This window comes from Anser anser (assembly GCF_964211835.1).
Source record: "Anser anser genome assembly, chromosome: 4".
Lineage (NCBI taxonomy): Eukaryota > Metazoa > Chordata > Aves > Anseriformes > Anatidae > Anser > Anser anser.
Window position 1 is genome coordinate 9,237,977 of NC_139724.1, and position 16,916 is coordinate 9,254,892.

At 39.4% G+C, this 16,916-nt stretch overlaps 1 protein-coding gene across 15 annotated transcripts in view; it reads right to left on the reverse strand.

Moving 5' to 3' along the window:
- BMPR1B (bone morphogenetic protein receptor type 1B) overlaps positions 1–16,916 on the reverse strand; it is a 265,345-nt gene that overhangs the window by 6,839 nt on the left and 241,590 nt on the right. For all 15 annotated transcript variants that reach the window (XM_083834570.1, XM_083834576.1, XM_083834577.1 and 12 more), the window contains 7 exons: positions 16,811–16,913; positions 15,710–15,812; positions 9,884–9,980; positions 8,959–9,097; positions 4,086–4,278; positions 3,365–3,662; positions 857–1,032 (listed from right to left, as the gene is read on the reverse strand). In XM_083834570.1, the coding sequence (XP_083690696.1) occupies positions 857–1,032; positions 3,365–3,662; positions 4,086–4,278; positions 8,959–9,097; positions 9,884–9,980; positions 15,710–15,812; positions 16,811–16,913 (1,109 nt within the window). The remainder of the gene's footprint in view (positions 1–856; positions 1,033–3,364; positions 3,663–4,085; positions 4,279–8,958; positions 9,098–9,883; positions 9,981–15,709; positions 15,813–16,810; positions 16,914–16,916) is intronic.

A 16,916-nucleotide genomic window follows, 5' to 3' on the forward strand; every position in this document is an offset into this window, starting at 1 on the left:
TCTAGGGTAAGCCCAGAGCAAGCATTCAGCACAGTACTGCAGGCTTTAAAAATCAATAAAGCCTGGTGAAGGTAGCACAAACCCGAGAGACATGCTCTTCTCTTTGCTTGCCACCAATCTGGTATGTAACTGCTGCCAGGTCATTCCTCTGCATTTAACTTTCCTCAGTGGCAAAATAGAGGTAATAACAACCATCATTTTTGTGCTGCGCTGAGCGATATGTGCAAGAAAGCGCACACAGCCTATGCAGATAAGAACAGATCTTTGCCCCAGCCCTGCAGCTGGCTGCATCGCTTTATCATTGCTCTCCCCGCACTTGAATGCCTGGTACCAGAAAGAAATGAGACACATGACTGGTACCTGCTTCTTTCTACTTGGTTTTGTAAATAATTATTTATTTAAACAGTGTCACTGCATACCCCCAACTTGTTTGTCTTCTTATATTTAACTCTAACAAAAAGAAGAAATTATTTTGTTCTTTCTGCTAAAATAGCTGAATGCTCCCAGTCCAGCAAAAACGTAAAAAAAAAAAAACAAAAAAAAAACCACACACCAAAATAAGTTCCAAATTCCTTCTGCAGTGCAGGCATCTGCTGCCTTCAAACAAGCCATTAAAATACACTATACATCTCTGCTGTTGAAATAGCACTGACTGATGCTTTAAAGTAAGTTTCAATGAGAAAAGAGAAATTACGAGTTACCTGCATGGATTATCCACGTATGTTTATTATAGCAAAAATAATGACCCAGAGAAAAGGATGTAATGAAAGATTTGGGCTTATGAACAAATTGTGGGTTTCAGTGACACAGTGAAAAGTGGCCTCCCAGCTATTAAAAAGGTATTTTTGCTGTTTACCTCCTGACACACATCTCCTGGCTACCTCCCAAAGGATGAGTCCAAAACTGTACATATCAGCCATGATGTACGACTGAAAGTGATTTCTATTCAAGCTTTCATCCAGCACCTCAGGAGGCATATAGCGTTTTGTTCCTACACGGGTGTTTGGAGGTATGTCTACCTCGTTTGTATCACTAAAATAAAAAGAAGAAAAAAAAAAGGCATCAAACATGCAATAAAGTGGCTTGAAAAGAAAGCAATTTAGATGGGAGAAGTAGTAAATTCAAACCACATTCACTCTCAAACAAGGTCAAAAGTAGTGTATAATCTTAATGGAACAATTCTTACAAAGAAAGCCTCCTAGTGCGAACTCGACCCTTCCTAAAAGGCTGACTTGCCTGAGGCTGTATTAAGCATCCAAATGCAGAACCACGATAGAGATAAAACTCAACAGGGATGCTGTAACATTTGTGAGATTTCATTAGCATTAGACTGAACTCTAATGCTGGTGATAACAATCAAATCTTCATTAAATGCTATTTTCTTAACATACTCCACCACGTAATGCTTCAGTCTTAGCAATTAATGGAGGACACTAAATAGCCCAGGCAGTATCGTTTAGCTAACGCAAATCAGATTTGCAAGGAAGATGAGGCTAACTATGTTTCATGTGTGCATTATGTTTGATCTTTCCCAGCCTTTACACATCAAGAAGTACAAACACACAGATGGGATTGCGTAAAAAAAAAATAACCGAAGGTGTCATATCTCACACACTGACCAGCGGAGTAAACGTGTATCTGACATATGTTAGTATGTTAGATAGTATGGAAGTAAACGTACACTTAATGTGTTGTTGGATATTTTTTATTATTACCTCAGATTCAACTGTACCAATTGTAATGTTTGTAAAAGTTTGATATATGGCATACATTGCGTTTTGTTTAGAAAGGTTTATTTCCCTTTCCCTAACTTCAAAACTGAAATCTTTTAAACGTGACAAATATCACAAAATCTCAAGAGAATAATCACGTGACTGCCATAATTTTCTTCACCTACAAGTATGAAAATGATAAAAAAAGCCAAGTGTGAGGTACATCCAGTCAGCTACATTAAATCGTACACGTGCTGTTGGCATTTGTGTATACGTCAAAAAACTTTACATAAATCTAGTGACCTGCACTGCCTTGCAATATTTTGAATAAAATGATAAATGCAAAGAACTTTACTAAATTTGTTATTTTCAGTATAGCACATCCCTTTCACCTACTTCTTTTCTGTTTCTGATCATTGCCTGTGAAATGCTCTTTAAGCAAGAATTCTGTATGAAAACATGCTATGCAAAGTAAATTCCATTCAGATAATGAGAAATATATATTTCAACTTCTTTTACAGAGACACTGTAATAATGACACTGGTCATTCCTACTTTTCAGTTCATACCTAAACAGGGTGCTACTCTGCATTTCTTAGGCAAAGTACGCCTGCAAAGGGTGAATTTCTTCCCTGAAACTTTTACAGCAAATGGTGTATTTCCAACTTGTTGTTTTCTAGGCCCCTGCTCCCCAAAGTAAAATTGTTCCTTTCTCATCTCCTAAAGAAAGGTCAGCTTCATAAATGAGAGGTCTCAAGAAACCTGGTAGATAAGTCACTAGTGAGAAGAGCACGTAAAACTCTACTTACACTCTGAATAATTTCAGTTCAAGATTTGTACGGCTTTTTTTATACACATATACTTAAGGGAACCCACACTTTCAAAGCTGACCTCTGAAATGGAAACCTTCAGCCTATGGCCACATTTCTGTGCTCAGAAAAATCAGAGAATTTGTAACACACATCTCCACCAGGACCAGTGCTGAGAGCTCAAGCTCCTGAACAGAGCAACCAGCTGTCAGATCACAACGACTTCTTTATGAATCCCAGGAGTGAGTAAGTCCTACTTGTATGGTCCTTCTAAGTTATTTAGACACATAACCATTTTTTTTTAAATCAAATTTAAAAGCCATTTCAAAAATCAAATCTGTACCTCAGCAATTTGATTTGTCGGAAATGAAACAAAACACAGCCCAAATGGGGAGCTTTTCAATAAATCCCAATTAGTAACATGTGCAAATGATTAGTATTATTCCCTATAAGTTGTGAGTGAATTATTTAGAAATCAGACAAGCTGAAAGCTTCAGTGACAAGTTTATTGATGTCAATTCAACCTGTTTGTGCTACATCCTTTTAGCACGGGGTAATACTAATATTCAGGTTGATATTGAGCATTCAGTGATGAAAACTAACCATATGCACAGATGCAAACAATGCGCTCAATAATTAGAAAGTGACTATTTCTACATCTGCATTCTGTGTTTATGCAACATCTACATAGGTAGCCCCATCTTATGTATGGGTGAGCACAGTGTGAAGGCAATGTAGGCATGCTTTGGGTGCTTGCTCAAACGTGCACACTCACACACAGAACAACACAACCAGCGTGAGGCTGATTAACCAACTTTCCATCACCCTGCTTAGCTCTACTCACCTAATAAATTTAACAGCCAGTCCCAAATCTGCTATACAGCAGGTTCCGTTCTTTTTCACCAAGATATTCTTACTTTTTAGGTCACGGTGGGCAATAGCTGGTTTGCCTTGCGTACTGAAGATCTCCGTATGCAGGTGGCACAAGCCACTAACGGAGGAATAAGCCAGTTTTAGCATGGCTTTTGTGTCCAAGGTGGTAGATTTTAGATAATCATAAAGGGAGCCATTCTCATGATAATCAGTGATGAGGTACAGTTGGGTCCAAGAGCCTGTACCTTTAATGTCTGCAGCAATGAATCCTGAAAAAAAAAAAAATTGCAAATTAACATTTCTCAAGGTGATTTTTGACTACCCAGGAGCCAGAACTCTCAGCCACTTCAACACTTTTATTTTAACAATTCATTTAACTTCTTTTATGTTACTTACATGTAACTATGCCTCACCTTTAGCCTTTAACATATTTTCAGAAAGCCTGTATACTCAGATACAGGTAGCAGAGCCAGATGTGTGATTTTTGGAGCAGTATCTCCCATCCCCATTATTTTTTTACCTGCACAGGAATCTTTCAAACATTTTCCTTTCCAAAAGTACAGGGAGACTAACTGCAGAGCACAGCAGGTAACAAAGCACATAAGAAAGCGTGTAAGACAACAACAAATACAAAGTTATTAAACTTAAGAAAGCTGGCACTATCTAATAATGATCTTTAATATTTCACTCACCAAGAATATTTTCATGCCTCATCAGGACAGTTTGGTAGATTTCTGTTTCTCTGAACCAGCTGGCCTCCTCCGTGGTAAAAAACACTTTGACAGCTACCTTTTCACCACGCCACTTTCCCATCCAGACTTCCCCATAGCGACCTTTCCCAATCTGTTTCACCATCTGAATCTGTTTTGCTATGGTTCTTTGAACCTGTAAAATGCCAAGACACACAGTGAGAATTCACTCTGCAGATATTTTTTGCATTTATCTCCGTCCTTCTTTGTATCCTCTCTGCACAGCAAGCCTAATGGGACTGGGAGTACTCAGCCACTGAAGAATGGATTTCAGCAAAAGCTTTGCCATACAGATGCTCCACATTTTGCTCCAAGGTACAGCACTATTGTGGTCATTCCTGTCCCTGTGAAGAATTCCATCCTAATTCCAAAGGCTTACATACTCAACACCTTTAAGACTCAAGGCTGGGACTCAAGAAGAGCCCAGAGCAGTTCCAAAACTCCCATCTTCCAGAGCAGCACCAAAACTACTGTGAGCATCTTCCTATCACCTTTCTTGAAAACCCCATGCCTAATAATTTCAAAATATTCACTTGGTATTAGGAACCACAGCCATTGCTTACACAGTTAGGATCCACATGCCTACATTCATTTTAATAAATATAATAATTCCATAGGAATATAAAGTAAGAATTGATATTCCCAAAGATATGGAAGTGCAGCTTTAAATATGCACTTTCTAGTGTTTGTATCATTTTTTTTTCATGTGGCTGTACTATGAACTGACACTAAAATCAAAGCATTTGTGCAGCTCTAGCAGAATTCAGCAGCATTGCAGAGGTACCTTTCGTAAGAATGCAGACTACATGTAGCAGGTGGGCTGAATCTATACTTAGCGAACATTTAAGACTACAAAACACCTTGGACAAACGGAGATTAAAATAGGATTGCAGCATTTCTTAAGAGCACATATTTCTAAAAGTTCACAGACGAAAATCTAAGGTAGATGCTGCAACACAACCCACGGGTGTTCATGGTTGACTCAGCCTCACCCTAGTATAATAGGACATTAAGATGTTTCCCTCCACAACTAAGATTTTTCGGATTGGTAGGATTTTACAGAATGTTGAAAGAAAATAATGTTATAGACTCTGGTGCAATTTTTTTTTTCTTTTTCTTTTTCTTTTTCTTTTTCTTTTTCTTTTTCTTTTTCTTTTTCTTTTTCTTTTTCTTTTTCTTTTTCTTTTTCTTTTTCTTTTTCTTTTTCTTTTTCTTTTTCTTTTTCTTTTTTTTCTTTTCCCTAGGGTTTCTCATCTGGCCCATGCTATTGGTAAAATCAGCCATAAACAACTCTTGAGTGGCTTATTGCACCAAGTCTGCACTGTCTGAATCCCTATGAAATCATACTCATTTAATATAACCCCAAATATTTTTGCAACCCTGGATGACAAGAACGATCAAATCCTGATTTAAAAATAATTTACTTCCTTCATTATGCCTGGGAGGACCAGTGAGACTATCAGTTTGGTAGTGCAGAGCAGGACTGCCACAATCACCCTGCAGTATGAATGCACGTCCAAAGCCAAATTCAGAAGCTATTAGGTAAGGTCTATTACCATTTGTTTTGTAAATAAATTACTGGTTTTCACATTAGACATTTTAAAGAAGAAAAATATGCAATGGCATTTATGCAAAGCTATTTCAAAAGTTCCATCTTTCTTCTGTTTCAATTTAAACAGAATCCCATTTTTTCAGCCCTGCTACGTATTATTAGTCTTCCAAGATGGTGGCTGCAGTGCCATTATTTTTGATTAACATCATTGAAAGCCAAGAACAGAGATCAGCCTGAATTTTTTAAGTTGATTTATTCTCTTTTATATTCTCATATAGTGATCGAACAATAGTTATATTACACTGGAATTTTGCTTTAGCATTGTGTAATGTTATTTTAGCATTGTTGCTTTCTATTCTGCCCATGTTAAAAATGCATCCTGAACAATAATGCAGTTATATCAAATAACTTAATTTGTGCAAATATATGTAATGGCATTATAAAGTACATGAAATTACAATACTTAATGATGAAAAGTTTCTCATTAAATTACATTAAGAAAATGAAAAACACATTTCTGTTATGGGTTTTCAGGCGGCAGAATACTATGTGAAGGCCTTAACCTGGTTTTCTCTTGCTAGAACTGGTCAAACGATTTACTGTGACCTATTTATATTATTTTAAGGAATTTAGCCCTTTCTTGAATCTGATTTGATTTTTAGAACAAATTGGTTAACCAAAATTGTTAGATGAACTGATTCTACAAGTATGCTGAATGATGTGTTCATGCAAATTATTTAGTGTTGTGTTTTTGTTTTTTAATTTATTTCTAAATTTTATTTTGTTGCTGGAGTTTCATGACAGGTCAGGTAAAATTACATGTCCCTATGTTTTCTCTCCTTGACTGGAATCAACCCAAGTACCAACTATTTTACTTTCTGCATTCCATTTTTCTGATCTTCAGCTAAATGTCTCCAGCTAATGCAGATGAAGATTTAGACAAGTGAATCTTTTGTAACTTCAATATTTTGAACAGAGAAGTTTATTCCTAAGACTGGGGTGCAGTCTACTGAAAAGAAAAATTCATTGGAAGAGGAATTATAAAAAAAATACATGAAAAGGTAGGGACCGAACTCTGTAAATCTGCAAACTCTTCATACACACCACTGAAAAAATTCTCTCTCCTTTACTTTCGCAGCATCTAATTTCCTTCCTTGATTTTACATGTGGATTCACTGGAGCATTAGTTTTGCATAAACATCTTGCTGTGTTGGGCAGTAGGGTTCTGCTTGCTCACACAGACTTGATTGTGCACCCCAGCCTGTTGGCTCAAAGCTTTTTATTTAAAATTTCATGTTTTTTCACCCTGTTTAAAATTTGATTGGCAGCATTTGACCTGCAGCAAACTTTTCTGTCAGAGGTACAAACAGCCCAGGAAAAAGAATGTTTCCTGAATGTCAAACTATTGATAAAATCTTGGTTAATGCTTGGTTTTGGTGTAATATCTGCACTCATTGGAATAAATGCTCTGCACAGAAGGAAGACATTACTGTTTATCATAACCTAACACTTTGTAATAAATTTGCAGCTTGCTTTTCTGAAATAATAAATTTGGATGTTTCATTCTTTGAATAAGAAATAAAGCAGTTGAAAACAAATTCTTTCACAATAAAGTCTAGAGCATTATTGCCAGGCACTTTCTATCCACTTATTTCAAGGCATGGGCCCAGAGGTATTAATCCGTGCATTTCCAGTGAGCCTGTAGTGGTTGTAGCTGTCTGGGAAATGCAGCAAACATTTATTACCATGTGCAAGATTCATTATAGCTCTCGTTTTTCTTCTCTTCCACAGAAAATCACAATTTAAAGGGAAAGTCTGGAGAAAATGTATACACTTTCATAGGGAGGGAGAGAGCTAGGGACACTAGTAAGACCACAGGTCCCATCTTCAACCATCTCAGGAGCACCAAGCACAGACCAAGACCTTGATGTGGAAGGCATGCAAAAAGCAAAATAAAAATATTAAGAGCCCCTCACAGTTAAATAAATTGGACGCTCTCATTACAAATGGTTCTTCATCATAAGCATGATCCATCCCTTTCCATGGCTGCTAAAGGGATGTAGGTATGGGGTATGACAGAGCTTTCTTAAAGCCTAAATGTAAATAATGGAGTTTCGCTCAAAGGAGAAAAAAGACCATGCCTTTTCCATGCTCAGAATCATTCACAATGTCCACTTGTCAGCTTGGCTTTTTTCTTCAACAGCTATGTTAATTGTCACAAAATTGGATTTCAAAAGAAATTAGCACTTGTCTAAAATGAAGGCTATAAGTTCTTACTCCTGCTAGAGCAAACTGAACTTTTAGCCAGCCACTCAGCCTATTTCCTCATTTCAAGGAATTACAAAGCTTCCCATTTATTTTCTCTTTAGGGTGTAAAAAATAAGATCTGAGGGCAAAAATAACCACAGATAGATAGTACTTGGAAACTGGACACCATCAGCAGAATAGGTTCACTACAAACTAACAGGTTTGGTAGAAAGGGGCGGGGGGGGGAGGAGGGGGGATACATATAATTCATGAAAAAATGAAAATGAAATTTAATTCATGTCTTTTTTTTTTCTTTTTTTTTTAAGTGCTAAAAAGCAACGACGGCCCTCAAGAAGACAAAGTGTTGAACAGAACTGTTTTGCTACAGAATGTAAAACCACTGCCTTTTCAGCATGTGAGCTCAGGGGGTTCAGTCATCTTGGAGTCAGTTCAGAAATAATGATAAAGTACACTCCATCCCCATGCCTTCAACCTTTGAGATTACCTCAGTACAAGGAAAAATAATTTGCTCTTAACTTCTGAATGCAAAGTGAAGTCTGCACATAAAAAGGTTCCGTGTTTGATGAATTGCAGTTCCTTTCACATAAAGCCTACATGTCAGTGTTGGAAATACTATTGTGTGTTGCACATAAAAAGCGAGAAAATAAGACTGCAGGCCAGACGCTGTCCTTTGCACTGGGATAAATCCTGATAAATTTTGTGGGCTTTATTGGTCTCTATTTTCCCTATGGTATCTAAATTAAGAATTGAGCTGAATTTAGGGGAAGAAAAATAAAACAAAAACTTTTTGGCTTAGTCTACATAGAAAAAAAAATATCTTCATTCTAAAGATTAAATCATTGTCAATTCTGGGAGAAAATAAATAAAATAACAAAAAAGAAACAATAACCAATGACACATTGCCTCCTTTCAGACACAAGTATCATTTCTTGTGCAACATTTTGTCTTCTACTTTTTGCCTTTGAGACTGACATTCAAATAATATTGCTTCCTTACCAGGAGAGGGAGCCCGGAGCCACTGCCTGAGCTCTGAGACTGCTCAATCAAATCCTTCAGGGACTCTCCAGGGGGAATGTAAGTCTCATCCTGCTCCAGCCCAATGCTGTAGCGAGGCCTCGCCTCTTGCCGTTTGTACCTGCCATTTTGTAGGACACTGAAATTAGCTTTGAATACAACGAACACGGGGACAATGAGTAATGTGAATTATTCTCCACGTTTGCTTCATTTGTAGGCACTTGGCTTCCTCAGCTTCCCTAAAGAATATGCTGGACTCACTGAGTGATATTTCCAGTTTTATTTCTAGCAAACTGTTTTCATCATCAAAATTCTAAGTATAAAACTCAAAAACTGTGCAATCTACTACGAGTTTCCAAGCAACCAGGTGCTTTTCTTTCAGAAACTTAAATAAGTTTAATACATAGACCAAGTAAATATCCAATTTTATCATATTGCCTGCAGTGGGGCTTTTAGAAACAAAAGCAGATAAGGTCATGGGATCCATGAGTATTTAAAAATTTCAAGGAATTATTTAAACATAATGTGTGTAGATTATGGTAACATTCTAGACATACTTACATTCCTGTACCCCCCTCTTTTTATGACCAGTTCCTCAACACATAAACATATTGAGAAGCGCTAGTTTTATTTGTCCTGTACAAACTTTGTCCTGTGGCTTTCTCACCTTCAGTAAAGGTTGTGCTTCAACCTGAAAGGCTTTTAAGGATGTTGAGTGAAGGATTATATATGAAATATATCACACAGGTATTCCTGTGACAACTGTGAACACATTTTTTCCTCATCAAAAAATTACAGCTTTCATTTTTTTCCTAAGGTCCATCTAAAAGTTTCCAAATTCCTGAGTCTATAAAAAGATAAAAGTTGGGAAGAATGCTAACTAGCTGGTAAAGTATTGATTATTTACCTGAAGTAGCAGAATATGATGATAAGCACCAGAAGTATACTGCAGACAGTCACCGATATCAGCAGAGCCTTGTGGTGAATGTTTCCTTCAGCAAAGTCTGTGGTTGAAAGCAGAACAGCAGAGGGAAAGGAGTGGGAAAATTTGGATGCAAAGTCAGTATCAAAAGACACACACACCGAGCACAAGATTGTCGAAGTTGTGGATACCCAATCCCTAGAAGTGTTCAAGGTCAAGTTGGATGGGGCTTTGGGCAACGTGGTCTGGTGGGAGGCCCATGGCAGGGGGGGTTGGTGCTACATGATCATTAAGGTCTTTTCCAACCCAAACCATTTTGTGATTCTGTAATTCTATGATGCTACTACAGCACTGTGCAAGACGCCCTTGGATTTCATTGGGGTTTTGTGTGCACTTCCCCTCACTGAACAGGGCAGAAGCGGCACCCTCAGGAGCCTATGTGATGGTGCAGGCCTCACTCCAGCAAAGCATGCATTTGCATTTGCAGTGCCCTGTTTGGCTCCGGATGAAAAATCAATTACGGAAAGCAAACCAGGACGTCTCGCTCTGTATCTTAACCCACGTGATCAGCAAGGACATGCAAAAATTACTGCCTCTATCTTAAATCACTCTTATTAACTAGTGTCCTATCAAACAGTTAATATAACAAATGAATAATCGCCTTTATCCTAGCAAGGAAACAGAACAGACCATCCACCCCCTGAGAATGCAAGTTACTAGAGGCCTTGAAGATGAGTTTCCATCACCGCAGAATAATCCATCTCTCTGATCCCATTTTAAACACTTAAGCGGTAATTTTTCCCCCATTCATTCCACAGCAGCTCTGTATGCCAGCAAGTCTTATACTGGGGGCAAAACTACCCTTGCAGCAGTTACTCTGTAAAACACTTTAAAGCTGAACCATGTAAAATAATTTGAGGAAACGTCACTGCACAAAATCTACTAAGATGTTTCAGTCAATCTTTGCATGGAAGACTATTACTGTGTTTTAAAGTGTACCATTAATCCCTAAATTTGTATTCTGTACTCAGGTAAACGCATCAGACCTTCATCCATGCACCCCTGCTGAAGAACAAAGATATCTAGCGCTACTTTACTTCAAAGCCTCTGAAGTCTCAAAATTACATTTTAGCATGTACACACACACACACCACTCTCCCAAAGTTGCTATCTGGAATATTGCAAATGAGGTATAAGTTTCCTGAAGCGATTCCAGCTACACCATGGCTTCTTGCATCTTCCATGCTAATGCCAAACACAACGTAAAATGCAAGAAACCTATCCTCATCTACTTATCCTGGAATAGCGCTATTGCATTTCTGATTTACAAGGGTAATGAGACAAGGAGATTCCTAAGGGACTCTTAGTTTACTGTCAGGCTCTTTTATTTTCAAGATCCAGTTTCTCCCTCTGTTTTTGCCCCCAAACTATTTCTTCCCTTTGCCTCCCTGCTACAAACAGAGATTACCTCCCAGCGCACCTTTTGATCACACTGGTCGTGTTTTAACCTGCTCCCAGAGCATTAACAATGTAAACACTCAAGCCACGGCCAGTGCCTTTGAAAGGGGACGCTGACACGATGTCTATCAGGAAAACACTGGAGCCCACCATTCCCCCTGCAGTGGCAGATTTCTACCTGGCCTGGCACTCAGAGCGTGCTGCAAACCGAAACTGAGAGCCCACTGGGGAAATCCATCCCTCTCCTCTGAAGGCGAGGGCTGCTGAGGAGGACTAAAGGCTCTATTTTGTGCTCTAAGCACCCTTGGTCTGCCAGGTATTTCCCTCTAAAATGTGTGGTTTGTAACAGTTCAAGATGTTGCAGCCCATCAGCTGAGAAGAGGATAAACAGGGGTTTACAGAGCTGTGTGGAGTGGTAGCACTGCACTACCAGAACTTGAGATGTGCCAGTGCAGTTCATGCTGCCTGTGTGTGGCTGAGTATGTACATTTGGGAGAGGGATGATAAAATGCCAGATCTTAATCACATTATGATAATTTAAAATGATCCAAACACTGTGCCCGATGTTTCTAATGGGCTTCTCCCATTCTGACAGCTTAACAAATGTGGTTTGATCTTCCCCAAGGCCAGAAGGCATTTTGGAAGTGCTGTTTAGCTCTTAAACAAACTTGAGACCAACACTGCAGAATTTTTCAGTATGGAGTTGTACGAAGCAAGTGCCAGGAAAGCAGGCAAGACATGAAGGAAGGTGTCGGTGTGGCTGTAGGTGATGGCTCCCTGTGCACCTCACTGCTGAACTGGGGCAGGTTGGTGCTGCTGGAGACCATCTCCTCTCTCCTCCAGATCACGCTGCTCCCCAGGGAGCAGCAGGACAAATACCCCTTCCTCTGCACTGTTTTAGGCACCTGGGATCACCTCCAGGCAGAGGGACGGAGCGGCTCAGCCATGAGTCCACTTCACCACTGGGATGGGTACCAGGGAGTGGGTGACGGACATGCTCTGCTCTTTAAGAAGTCTGATGCTGTGCTTTTTATTTGTATGTTCCTTGGCAACTGCAACATTGCAAGAAGTGTGGTTATGAGAATAAGCAGCAGCTTCCAAGGAGGCAGCAGTGAGCTATGACCAGGAGCGTGGCGAGGGGAGCACAAAACAAAAAATCAGTACGTTCAGGAAGCTTCCTCATGTACCTACCACTCGTACGTAACAGCAAAGCCCAGCACGCATTACGTACCAGTTTTAGGTTGTAAGAAAACAGGGATGTGTGCAGGTGTCAGTAGTGATTGGCACAAAAGGGGAGAGGAGGTGGTGACAAAAGGAGGATCTTCAGTAATACAGCCTGCCAATCAGTCATTTTGCCATGATTTCTCCCCTTTCCACCTCTCATTCACCCCACTTCGCCATCCACGGGGCACTGCTGATGCATGCACTGAGATGCCACACAGCAGGTTGAAGGGAGAAGTCAGCATATCAAAGGTTCCCCTCCCTCCCCAGTCCCCCCCCAGCTCCCAATGTTAAGATTATCCGAGTAAAAACTGCAGTGAAATCTGAGGCGTGGAGACTGTATGCACACATCAAACCCCGTTGTTCCTCCAATCGTTCCCTTGCCCATTCATCACTGGCTCTACAGGCAGGGAGCCAGACACGGTGGCACCACCACTTCTACTTATATAGGCTCTAAATCAGTAAAGATATATTTCTCCTTTCGACTGGTCTCAGCCTGCACTTTTGCTGGGATTTCCAGGAATATCTTTTATTGTTTAAAGCAGAGGTGTTATATCAAACCCAGCTATGATTCTCATTTCCTTAACAACACACACACACAGCTGGGACGAGGATTTCATGTTATCTCTGGGGTATTTTATCCTGCTAGTTCTGTACTGAGATGGGCTCAGACATAAAGTCAGCTGTTGTTACCTTCTTCTGTCTTGCATAAGAAAACCTTACTTTGACCAGTGTTAACTCTTCCAGTTCCCACCCTCATGCGCACAGTCCTCCTTTCTTTTCATGGGGAGAGGATAAAACTGCCTTTCAGCACATGCCAGGTCTGGAAAAACACTTTCAGGACATAAGCTGCTTGCCTTTGTAGATGTTACCTTGGTGTGCGGGTTAATTTGCAGTTCAACAACCTCTGACCTGCAGCTGGACGATCTCCCTAGGCTGTGTTTCCCATGAGATATGACCTTGGATGTAAGTTCAGAAGCCAAATTTCTGTTTGTTTTTTAAATGCTGAGTAACATACATATTTTTCACGGAATCCTGGAGGTCAGGAGGTTGTTCCTAGAAGCTTGTTTTTAGGTTAATCTTCTCTTTCTTGTACTTCTAGCCTATGTTAAATTTGATGGACAGGTCTAACAACTCTCACTCAATTATAGACAAATCTAAATGTTTTCAGAGGACACAATGATCACAGTCATAGTACTGAACACTGGCAACAGTGGGCACACAGTATTTGTACATGGCTGCACTGAGCATCCTGCAATTCCAGCTATGACTTTTCTCCGAGCTTTAAAACTAGAATTGAGCAATGGCAAATTAAAACAAGTCTGACACTAAGAATGACATACTTGATTAAGGCTTTAATAAAGCTGCTGTCTTCAGCCCTGTTCAGCCACATCTAACGAAGCAATTTCTGAAATATATTTCCACGACATACTATCAGCAAACCAGTAGTGCACAGCTTACCTCAAACAAAAATCTTCAGAGTATGTTGAGTGAACACATTGCCTTTTCTTTGTCGTGATAAAGCAGACAATATGCAATATAAAGCAGCTAGAATCCTGTTCCAACTCTATGAAATTATTCCTTCAACAAATATTCCCTCTGCTATTTAATGGGTCTGCCACCACTGAGCTCAAACAATGCTTTATTTACCCCATATACACACAAAGCGAAGCCAATTCTGATCCAAACAACTTCTGCCACTAGCAAAAGGTTGTTTTACTGTTTTCTGTATAAGCAGCAAGTGGTATAGCCAAATATCTAAAATCTTAATAAGGCAGATGTCTAGCGTTAGGCACTGGTTCAGTATTTTTAAGTAATTCAACACAGAAACAACTCAGTCAGAAACAAGAAGAAATTGTCTTCCAAACTGAAATGATATTTATTGATACACTAAGTAAGTGTGAACAAATACCAACTTCCTTGCGGAGCTTCTCTCTCAGTCCAAAGGTATTTTTTAAATGAAAAAAAAAATAATAAATATATATATATAGTACATAACTCTTACGTTCGAAGTCAAAATTTTATGAGGTTTCACTGACTTAATGGCTTGCTAGTAAAGAGTGAAATATTTACATACTACCCTCCACAGGCCTTATTCTGCAGCCCATCTGTGCAGAATTTCATAGGCATGAAGGGAACAGCTTATATAAGAGAAGGCTTCCTCTGAGCATGAATTTGTGCAAGTATTTGCTGCTTGCATAATTAAGAATGCATCTGCACACCAATTTGGATTTCCAACTCAGAATGCTATGATTACAAATTCTCCTGCAACCTTGAACTGAATCTCCAGACTAAACTCAATGCTGACCAACAAAAAGCTTGGCCATTTTTGCCAATGCCAAGAATTTATCATGAAGGAATGTTACACTTACCAAAGAATATTTTGTAAAATGGATCATGCAACATCCACCCAAAGCAGTTTTACCAACATTTAGAAAGTAATGTTTAAACAGAACAACAAGAAAAAAAAAAACAACCAAACAAAAAAACTACAACCTTAGGCTTGCCCCAGAATCTATTTGAAGTTCGCATACTTCCATTTGTTCTTAATAACAAATTAAAAAAAAAAAGTCTTTGCATGACTTCTCACTTTGTTTTGTTTTAAGCTACATTTTTTTCAAGCAGAAATTCCACTTTAGTGACTACGTATTGTCCTCATGTTGGGTTATCAGATCCTTTAAATAAGAAAAGCTTAATGGACTTCAGTTACCTTGAAATGTCTGATTAACTCCTAGAGATCTCATCCCAGATGTGTGTGAAGTTATGAACAGATAGAGGATTCAGGAATCAATTTTGTTATCAGGCTAAAAACATACAGAGCAAGAGCCATCCTCTGCCACAAGTAACCTGTTTTCGGGATGACCACTGACAGTCAGCGGGTCTATGACAATATTGTGTGACCCTAATGCATGTGGTGCTCATTGCGTGTGTGCAACATGAGTAATAGCAAGAATCAGAAATTACAGGTCAAGGCACTGCTCTCCACCTCAAGAAATTCAGCTACAATTTTTAATGAGGTTCATCTCCCTAATCACGTGCACATGGAGGGGGGTGCTTTGGTTTTGGCTTTGTTTCTTCCTAAGACAGCAGCAGGAAAAGATCATTTGGGGACTGGTTGTACTTTCCCCTTACCTCGATTTTTCAGCGGTGGCAGAGTTGGGTGAAGATGTTTGTTACAGTAATCTTGGCCTGTGCAACATTCAATAGATCTTCTTTGGTGAGGAATAGGGGTGTCCTGAAATACACAGTTTCATAGAATGCCATGTAATTACCTGTGTTGTAAATAGACACCATCATTCTGGCACTGGAGAGAAAGATGTGCTTGGTAGCTGGTTTGCAGAGTATTACAGCTTTCTAGGCTGTGTGGCATAAGGATACGTGCCACCAAGTGGAACTAAAAAGACTTCATTAAAATAATTAAGAGATAAATTCACCCCTTACATGTTTCTGTTGGTGCCCTAGTGCTGCAAAAGGGATCTGTTGCGACTAATGGTGCAAGACAGAAATCTGAAAGTCTCCTATGTGCATCGGTTTGAATTATATTATAAAAATAACTTAGTATATTGTAAAAATAGTTTAGCTAGAGTAACACAGGAATTGCTGAACTGCTGTGTGGACTCATTTATGTGCCGCTTCTGCTCTCATGGGAAGCTGGGCAAAACACCTTTCACTGACCATGATTCAGCTGTGGCTAGATTGTTCCTGTACTCATGTCAAACCATTTAAGGTCAACTTTGGGAAAGTTAAACACTTCAGATCCACCTTGTTCCACTGCCTGTACCCCTTTCCAGTCCCCCTGCAAGACTTGCTCTCAAACAGGGCATCGTGGACTTAAAGTGAATTTCCAGCATCAGAAATCCCAAAGACAACCGGAACTGCATGTAAGACATAAAGGTTGCTGTGGTCCATAAATAATATCCTGACTAACCTTACCACGGAGACTTGAAGAATTAGACTGCATTTCTCTAAATTCAAACTTCCTCTGAGCAATGGTATTGCTCAAAACAGCAGTGATAAAAACAAAAACTTAAGTTATTGTAAAGAGCAGCTATAATGCCACCACCATAAACCATTCTGGGATGTAAATGCAATCCCCTCAGCAATTGATGCGGAGCAAATTTCTGCCAAATTAACGGAAGTGTAAAGCACAGCCATAGTAATGTCTGTTGACTGCACTTCAACTGAAAGCCATCAAAAAGCCAAGCAATACCTAGGCAATTGAAGCTTTCTTACCCGACACTGGAAGTCCGAGCCCTCTAATCCTAGACATCCCTTGGTGACTAAATGTCCACCGGACTCATCTTCTTCTATTATGGTGAAGCAGTAGCCATCAGTGCTG